The sequence below is a fragment of the Cucurbita pepo genome, chromosome LG01 (assembly GCF_002806865.2).
Source record: "Cucurbita pepo subsp. pepo cultivar mu-cu-16 chromosome LG01, ASM280686v2, whole genome shotgun sequence".
Classification (NCBI taxonomy): Eukaryota; Viridiplantae; Streptophyta; class Magnoliopsida; order Cucurbitales; family Cucurbitaceae; genus Cucurbita; species Cucurbita pepo.
Genome location: NC_036638.1, coordinates 4,554,128 through 4,563,114, shown reverse-complemented (window position 1 = coordinate 4,563,114; position 8,987 = coordinate 4,554,128). Strand labels below are relative to the sequence as shown.

Sequence of the window (8,987 nt, the reverse complement as noted above, 5' to 3'; positions counted from 1 at the left end):
TATAGGTATGACTTTCATTTTTTTAAGCTTTTTTAGTCATCCTATCTTTAGGATCGCTTACATTCCCATATGGTATCTATTCATTTGTGTATTTCTCATTTACTCAAGTGTCACAATTCCTACATTATCTCAAATATCCCTAAAAATGCCAATAGTTTCAATAATGCCATAAGCTTTTTAATAAAAACAAAAAAAAAGTCAAATACCTTAATTATTTCTTTCCCCTATCAAAACAATTAAAGAAGTTGACTATTTGTACGTTGAAGTTAATGCTCAAAATGAAAGAGTTACTCTATGAGTGGGATTAAGAAGTTATTCAAAGAAAATGAAGAAGGGTTGAGTCACGAATTAAAGCAAACAAACAGACACAAAAATTGAAGACGAAAATAATTTATAAGATAGGCTTACCACACCTTTTCTCTGTTCATCCCACTACCTGAAGGGCTCAATCTTAAGTCAATAATTGAAATAATATTGGACACTACAAAACACCATTTGGAGCATCTTTTACATGAAAATCTTAATAACAACTATAAGGCTATGCAGGCTGCAAACTATTGCTATCTTTCTGATTTCAAAAGCGACATACTTGATCCTGATGATTTTGTGGTGTAAGTCGAACAATTACTACATGAACACTCACTTCTATCCACTGGCGTCTCAGTGGAGCCTGTCGATGTATACGTAAACTTGCATAAATCCAACGGCGGTGAAAAGTACATCGGCACGGGTAACTTTGCAGGCAGAGCGGGCAGTGGTGCTTCAACATTTAGAACATTAATCACCTGTCTTATGGAGGGCCGCATCTTGAAGTCAGGGTGGCAGCACCATAGTCCCACCACCATCAAACTCTCCATTTGTTGCTCATCGAAGTCCATTTCCAGTCTCTTGTCTGCAGCTTCTAGGACTTGGCCTCTGCCATACATCCCCCACACCCACTCCACGAGCCTCACTTGGTCAGGTTCCGCTCTTGCTTCTACTGGCCGCCGTCCACAGGCAATCTCAAGAGCAACCACGCCAAAACTGTAAACATCTGATTCCTTACTGGCCTTGCCATCCGTCACACACTCTGGGGCTAGATACCCCATGGTGCCAGCCAGAACAGTTGTTTGTGAGCCCATCTCATGGTCCACAAACCTTGCAAGCCCGAAATCCCCGAGTTTGGCGTTGAAATTAGAGTCCAGCATTACATTGCTGGATTTGATATCTCTATGCACCACGCATTGTTCCCATTCTTCATGAAGATATAGCAAAGAAGAAGCCAAACCTACTGCTATTTTGTATCTAACCTCCCAAGTTAGCATGGTTTTACCTTTGAAGAGGTGAGTATCCAGGCTACCATTGGGCATGAACTCATAAACCAATAGGAAATCACCTCGTTCATGGCACCAACCGAGGAGCTGAACAAGATTCCTATGCCTCAAACGACTTATAATCTTCACTTCAGATACGTACTCTTTTTTCCCCTGTCTTGATCCTCTGGAAACCCTCTTTACCGCGATTTCTGTATCTGATTCGGTTAACAAACCCTTGTAAACACCTCCAAACCCTCCTTCTCCAAGCTTGCCGGCCTCATCAAAATTCTTTGTGGCGTGAGTTAATTCCCTATAAGTGAACCTTTTTGGGCCAGTTCCTCTTTCAAACTCATCATCCATAAGATCTTCCACATCTTCCATTCTCCTTGTCAACTGTCTCCTCCACCAAAGAAATCCGAACAAACTCAACCCACATATCAAAACACCAAGCCCAACACCTATGCCAATGGCCAGACCAATATTTTTATTGTTATCTCCACCTCCCGTATTATCGTCCAAGGTTGAATTGAAGTTCCAAGAAATCATGTTATGTATTTGATACCAGTCCCCCGTAGCGGCCGAGAATCCAATTCTGACCTTTTCAGGCAATAAACTTTTCAAGTCAACAGAAGCTGAGAGGCTAAAATTTCCAGTAAAAATCGGATCGTGATCATAAGTTAGATACACAGACAAATTTTTAGTGGAGGAATTGTATGTTATCCAGGCATTGGCTAGTCGGTTATCCTTCATGCTGGAGTTCCAATTAAGATGACGAGTAGAATTAATGGAATTGATATTGATTCCTATATGATCTGCGTTCGAGTCCCAATCATCCTTCTTACTGTCAAATTCAACAGCAAAAACTTGATTCTTGGAGGTATCAAAAGCAGAGTGGGAGCTGAATAATCCAAGAAAACCCCCTGTTGAGTTAGGTGGGATTCTGGAATTGTAAGGGACGATGAAGAAGGCTATGCCATCACCAAATACAGTTTGGTTAAGTGTGTTGATTCTAAAGGAGAAGTGGGTGGTGAAGTCCGCAACCTGCGGATGCAGCGGATTTCTGATTAAGCCAAATCCATGATGGAATAAATCAAAGAAACTATTTATACTAGAATTCTAAAAGCACTAATTAACAAGTAAATAAACACGAACTATGACATGTTATACATCCTACATTACCTGTCCTGTGGAGGCGTCCCATAGGCGTATCGGCTTGGCGTAGGAAGCTCGGCCGGCACTCTCGGTGAGGGAGGCGTCGACTTGGTTTGTTGTAAGTTGAATAACATCATTGCTGATGGAGCTATCACCTTCGACAAATAGGTCGGGATTGTTTGGTTGAAAGTTAGGGAAGGTGAAGGAAAGTGAATGAACCTTGAAGAGAATCAAAGAGAAGATGAAGAATTGAAGTGCATGAAAATGGTGGTTTGTTTGAACTCCAAGATTGGAAATGGCCATGATTCACAGACAGAGAGAGAAGGGATTATGGGGAAAGTGGGTTAACAAAATGGTGACTTTGGGAATGCAAGAATATGAGAAAAGGATTGCGTTGTTGTGTTCAAATATAAAACATTTGGAACATTGACTTCAACTTTTCTTTTGCTTCTCGATACACATGAGAGTTTTATATGAAACAAAAGTTGTGCTTTAACATCTTATTACAAAATTATTGCAAAAGATGTTAAATTTTGATTTAGTCATAAAATAAAATAATATTTGATTTTTCAAACTTTTTTTAGGGTTAAATTTTGTGTAGACTCTTATAATTCAAAGTTTAATTGGTCCAACACCATCCATTCAAGTTGTATTTTTTTTTTTAATTGGAATAAGTAACCACTTCAATAATAAACTCTTAAAATGTCCTCATAGGCTACCGGAGATTTTAAAAAATTTAGAATCCACGACTTGAGGAGCCAATCGAGGAGGCAACTTGGAAAAGGAAGCAAGCAAGGCATTGGTTTGATGGACCTCAAAGCCCTTTTTTATTTATTATCCTGGATGAATGTGCATGAACTTAATGGAAGTAAAAGTCTTCGTAAGCGTCCAAATTTCAAGTGGAATCTTCGTTCAAATTGTGCATTACTCATGTTAAGATTCAACTTCGATGTTGGTGAGACTTATCCTTGCACCAAGTTGGCAGCCCTCGCAATTGGCTTTAATTTATGCCCATTAAGATGGAGGATACCCAGCCTCTTCTTCCACACCCACGTCATAGTTGTTGTAATTTGTCATAAGTTTTTTTATTTGATTTGGTTATTTGAATTAGATTTGATTGGTTATTTGAATTAGATTTAGATTGGTTATTTGAATTGGATTTAGATTTAGTCTATGGAAGATTTGATTCTGCAATGCTATATAATAGCTAATTTTATTCTCCAATAGGGAGAGAGATTTCTCCCTCCATTCATAACAAGTGGTATAGGGATTTGGAGGAGTTTTGTGTGTCACATTTCATTTCTTGAATGACATATGGGTGAGAGTCTTTGAGGTGTGATAGTGAGGTATTCACTTGTAGGTGTGATAGTGAGGTATTCACTTGTAACCCTTTGTTTTAGTGATTAGTTGTCAACGGTGGAGGTAGGGGAACTTCCTCCCTCCGAACCACGTAAATATCTTGGTGTCTCTGTATGTAATTTTGTTTACTGGTGTTGTGAGTACATTTGTTCTACTTTCGGCCCATAACAATAGTTGATAAATTAAGTCCTTCCAAATATTTTATTGTAAGTTTGGAACGTTAGAATTGTTATTTTTAGTTGGTGTGTGAATGGGTGTTGTAAAAAGAATGGGCTTTTGTGCAAAATAGGAGTTTAAAATTCAAATGCATTCCCCTGCATATATTATTGTATATCAGTTGACCTTTTCTTTAAAGGTTGTTGTAGCAACTCCACCTTAAATATTGATTAATGTTGATTAATGGATCAAATACTTTTTTTTTTTTTAATTTATTACTTCTTTTTTTAATTTATTAAGAAAATTGTTTGATTATTAAGAGTAGTCTTCCCTACCGTTCTAATACTATCTTTATTGGTATCATATCATTGTGGAGTGGAAATTTCTAGTTCCTAATGTCTCCCTCTAAATCTGCAGACAACCTAACTTGTTTAGACACAACCAAAAGTAAATTAATAGTATTTACTAATTTCGAGCCTTGAAAAGTGAAGTCAAACTCTCATTAAATTAGTTTATGATAAGATCTTATAATCTTCTGTCAGAGGATTAATAATGGTAAAAATATATAATTACATGGAAAAATTAGTCTTTTGACTCACTTGTAATTATGATCAATTTGTGAAAAATCGACTACAACTCATGAAAGTTTGGCGTACATGCAGTAGATATTGATACAACTTGTATAAAATTTATTATATGGTAATGTGTTCGACATTTATGAATTTAAAAGATTTTATTTTAATTATTAAAAGAAATTGCCACACGTCCATCCATTTAAAAAAATTAAGGGGAGAAAGCTTCAATAGACATGTTTCATAAAATTAAAAAACTTGGTGGAGAGTACACATTTTGAAATTTTCAATCCCGGAAGATTCTTTTAATATAATTATTTGTTTTACTTATCCAAAGAGTGATTCATATAAGACTTTTTGGAGTTAGACTTCTTATTACCACTAATCATTGTTCTGTGGAGTTTCTCTTCAGTAGTATGCTTTGTAAATAGTTCAAAATGATTTGTGAAGAACTCTGATTTTGAAAACATGTACAAGTGCCAGACACTATTGGAAGCTGAAAAGATGCTCCACGTGAGGCTCGGAGTGCCTTCTCGTTGAATGGATCACAACACCCAGGAAGCAGAAACACACCATTCTGCTTGACATACCCAAATATGTATCAGAAAACTTATTTGACATACCCAAATGCTTCATCATACTTCAGAAAATTGCAGTCTTAGACATGGTATGTCATGTATAATCCTTCAGGTAATTTTGAACCATCAAGGTGAGTATGTCCATCAGCATTCATTGATATTTGGGTTCAAAGAAGGATTATTCAAACCAATAACCTTACCCGTTTGAAGGCCAAAGCAGAGCTGATTAATGTACCAACATTGCCCGGGTCCTGCAATAAGCAAAGATGAACCTTTAAATGTCATGTTCACATATCCATACTAAATCAATGAAACTATCTGTAATACTTTATAACATCAAATGCTAAATCCTTAGCTACAGAGAAACTATTGGCATGTCAATGTGCACAGGTAAATACCAGAAGTGGCATTTGAGAGATAGCTTAACACAATGTAGCAAGTTATCTCAGTAGTAACTCTAGGAAGAAATGCAGGAAATGATAACTATTTTGAAACAACTTAGAGACAGGACAACTAGATGCACCAAATTACAGGACTTGGGTTGATTCGAGATGAAATAACTACCTGGATACCCTCAAGGAGTAGTATTCAATGTGGAGATGGAAACCATCTTTTACAATGTGCTTGTTTTAAATTGCCATCTAAACTATAAAAACTGTCAGGTATTCTCATGAGGGCAATTGCATCAATAGATTCTGTTGATTGCATTCCAGAAAGCTTTTTCATCACAGTCGGGCTCACCCGCACGACACGAACAGAGACATCGACAAGTTCTTCAGGAATCTCAACTTCATCTAGCAGAAGTAGGCACTCCAATGTACAACTTATCCCACGCAGAGTCTCTTGAAACTTGCATATTTCTCTGTAAATGACTAAGATTAGATGTATGTGCATACAAACCTTGTGAAGTCGAGCAAAACATTTACCTCAAAGAATGACCACATGAGAAATTGAACTAATACAAGACAGAAGTAGAATTCCCAAGATCCGGGGGGGTGGGGGGAGCTAGCAAATTCCTCATGGGAAAACATTACATAAATTTGGTTATGCTCCAAGTAGGACTGAATTCAAATGACAGGAGAGCACATATTCTACACAACTCCAACAATTAAAGCAAAAATTAAAGAGGAAAATAATTTATAAGATAGGTTTAGCACACCTTTTCTTTGTTCATCCCACTAGCCGAGGGGCACAGGCTCAATCAAGCCAATTGAAATAATATTGGACAGAACAAAACACCATTTGGAGCATCTTTTACATAAAATGGTAAAACCGAAAAATCTTAATAACAACCATGAGGCTATGTAGGCTGCAAACTAATGCTGTGTTTGTGATTTCAAAAGCGACATACTTGATCCGGATGATTCTGTGGTGCAAGTCGAACAATTACTACACGAACACTCACTTCTATCCACTAGCGTCTCGGTGGAACCTGTCGATGTGTACGTTAACTTGCATGAATTCAACGGCGGCGCAAAGTACATCGGCACGGGTAACTTTGAAGGCAGGGCGGGCAGTGGAGCTTCAACATTTAGAACATTAATCACCTGTCTTATGGAGGGCCGCATCTTGAAGTCAGGGTGGCAGCACCATAGTCCCACCACCATCAAACTCTCCATTTGTTGCTCATCGAAGTCCATTTCCAGTCTCTTGTCTGCAGCTTCTAGGACTTGGCCTCTGCCATACATCCCCCACACCCACTCCACAAGCCTCACTTGATCAGGTTCCGCTCTTGCTTCTACTGGCCGCCGTCCACAGGCAATCTCAAGAGCAACCACACCAAAACTGTAAACATCTGATTCCTTACTGGCCTTGCCATCCGTCACACACTCTGGTGCTAGATACCCCATGGTGCCAGCCAGAACAGTTGTTTGTGAGCCCATCTCATGGTCCACAAACCTTGCAAGCCCGAAATCCCCGAGTTTGGCGTTGAAATTAGAGTCCAGCATTACATTGCTGGATTTGATATCTCTATGCACCACGCATTGTTCCCATTCTTCATGAAGATATAGCAAAGAAGAAGCCAAACCTACTGCTATTTTGTATCTAACCTCCCAAGTTAGCATGGTTTTACCTTTGAAGAGGTGAGTATCCAGGCTACCATTGGGCATGAACTCATAAACCAATAGGAAATCACCTCGTTCATGGCACCAACCGAGGAGCTGAACAAGATTCCTATGCCTCAAACGACTTATAATCTTCACTTCAGATACGTACTCTTTTTTCCCCTGTCTTGATCCTCTGGAAACCCTCTTTACCGCGATTTCTGTATCTGATTCGGTTAACAAACCCTTGTAAACACCTCCAAACCCTCCTTCTCCAAGCTTGCCGGCCTCATCAAAATTCTTTGTGGCGTGAGTTAATTCCCTATAAGTGAACCTTTTTGGGCCAGTTCCTCTTTCAAACTCATCATCCATAAGATCTTCCACATCTTCCATTCTCCTTGTCAACTGTCTCCTCCACCAAAGAAATCCGAACAAACTCAACCCACATATCAAAACACCAAGCCCAACACCTATGCCAATGGCCAAACCAATATTTTTATTGTTATCTCCACCCCCACCTCCACCTCCACCTCCAATATTATCTTCCAAGGTTGAGTCGAAGGTCCAAGAAATGATGTTATGTATTTGGAACCAGTTCCCCGTGGCGGCGGAGAATCCAATTCTGACCCTTTCAGGCAATAAAGTTTTCAAGTCAACAGTAGTTGAGATGCTGACATTTCTAGTAAATACAGGATCTTTAACATAAGTTAGATAGACAGACAAATTTTTAGTGAAGGAATTGTAAGTTATCCAGGCATTGGCTGTTCGGTTATCCTTCATGCTGGTGTTCCACACAAGATGACGAGTAGAATTAATGGAATTGATATTGATTCCTATATGATTGTCACTCGAGTCCCAATCATCCTGCTTACTGTCAAATTCAACAGCAAAAACATGATTCTTGGAGGTATCAAAAGCAGAGTGGGAGCTGAATAATCCAAGAAAACCCCCTGTTGAGTTAGGTGGGATTCTGGAATCGTAAGGGACGATGAAGAAGGCTATGCCATCACCATATAAAGATTGGTTANTAATCCAAGAAAACCCCCTGTTGAGTTAGGTGGGATTCTGGAATCGTAAGGGACGATGAAGAAGGCTATGCCATCACCATATAAAGATTCGTCAAGTGTGTTGATTCTAAAGGAGAAGCGGGTGGCGAAGTCCGAAACCTGTGGATGCAGCGGATTTATCCATGATGGAAGAAATCAAAGAAACTAAATCAACTAATTATATCATCCTACATTACCTGCCCTGTGGAGGCGTCCCATAGGCGCATCGGCTTGGCATAGGAAGCTCGGCCGGCACTCTCGGTGAGGGGGCCGTCGGCTTGGTTGTTTGTAAGTTGAATAACACCATTGCTGGTGAAGCTATCACCTTCAAAGAATAAGTTGGGATTGTTTGGTTGAAAGTTAGGGAAGGTGAAGTAAAGTGAGTGAACTTTGAAGAGAATGAAAGAGAAGATGAAGAATTGAAGTGCATGAAAATGGTGGTTTGTTTGAACTCCAATATTGGAAATGGCCATGATTCAGAGACAGAGAGAGAGGATTGTGGGGGAAGGNTGGATTGTGGGGAAAGTGGGTTAACAAAATGGTGACTTTGGGAATGCAAGAGTATAAGAAACAGATTGTTGTTTCAAAATGGTGACTTTCAAACATTGCTTCTCCATTCACATCAGAGTTTCATTACTTTTTAATCATTTATATAATGGTAGTTTAAGGGTAAACATCAACAACATCAACAACATCAACTTTTTTTTAACAATATTCAATGTGGAAATAAAACAAGGACGGGACAATCATTTTCAAATACAAATGTATTTAATAATGCTCTCTA

General features: G+C 38.8%; 2 protein-coding genes across 2 annotated transcripts; both read right to left on the bottom strand.

The window, feature by feature from the left end:
- Nucleotides 1-547: 547 nt before the first annotated feature.
- Nucleotides 548-2,750, bottom strand: LOC111778723 (L-type lectin-domain containing receptor kinase IX.1-like). Its single transcript, XM_023658701.1, has 2 exons — nt 2,475-2,750; nt 548-2,336 (listed from the first exon to the last, which is right to left on the bottom strand). Exons 1-2 carry the CDS (start codon nt 2,748-2,750, stop codon nt 561-563), a joined length of 2,052 nt encoding a protein of 683 aa, XP_023514469.1. The 3' UTR covers nt 548-560.
- A 3,619-nt stretch (nt 2,751-6,369) lies between these two features.
- On the bottom strand, nt 6,370-8,676 carry LOC111777439 (L-type lectin-domain containing receptor kinase IX.1-like). The gene is made up of 3 exons (XM_023657051.1): nt 8,401-8,676; nt 8,200-8,323; nt 6,370-8,107 (listed from the first exon to the last, which is right to left on the bottom strand). Exons 1-3 carry the CDS (start codon nt 8,674-8,676, stop codon nt 6,429-6,431), a joined length of 2,079 nt encoding a protein of 692 aa, XP_023512819.1. The 3' UTR covers nt 6,370-6,428.
- Between the last annotated feature and the right edge of the window lie 311 nt (nt 8,677-8,987).

What these genes read in the sequence shown, in the direction of transcription:
- LOC111778723 (XM_023658701.1), bottom strand. Translation starts at nt 2,750, where the DNA reads ATGGCCATTTCCAATCTTGGAGTTCAAACAAACCACCATTTTCATGCA. An exon ending in GGGACGCCTCCACAGGACAG is followed by an intron (nt 2,337 to 2,474) that starts GTAATGTAGGAT and finishes CTGCATCCGCAG; the next exon opens with GTTGCGGACTTCACCACCCA.
- LOC111777439 (XM_023657051.1), bottom strand. Translation starts at nt 8,676, where the DNA reads ATGGCCATTTCCAATATTGGAGTTCAAACAAACCACCATTTTCATGCA. An exon ending in GGGACGCCTCCACAGGGCAG is followed by an intron (nt 8,324 to 8,400) that starts GTAATGTAGGAT and finishes CTGCATCCACAG; the next exon opens with GTTTCGGACTTCGCCACCCG. An exon ending in CCCACCTAACTCAACAGGGG is followed by an intron (nt 8,108 to 8,199) that starts GTTTTCTTGGAT and finishes CTAACTCAACAG; the next exon opens with GGGGTTTTCTTGGATTATTC.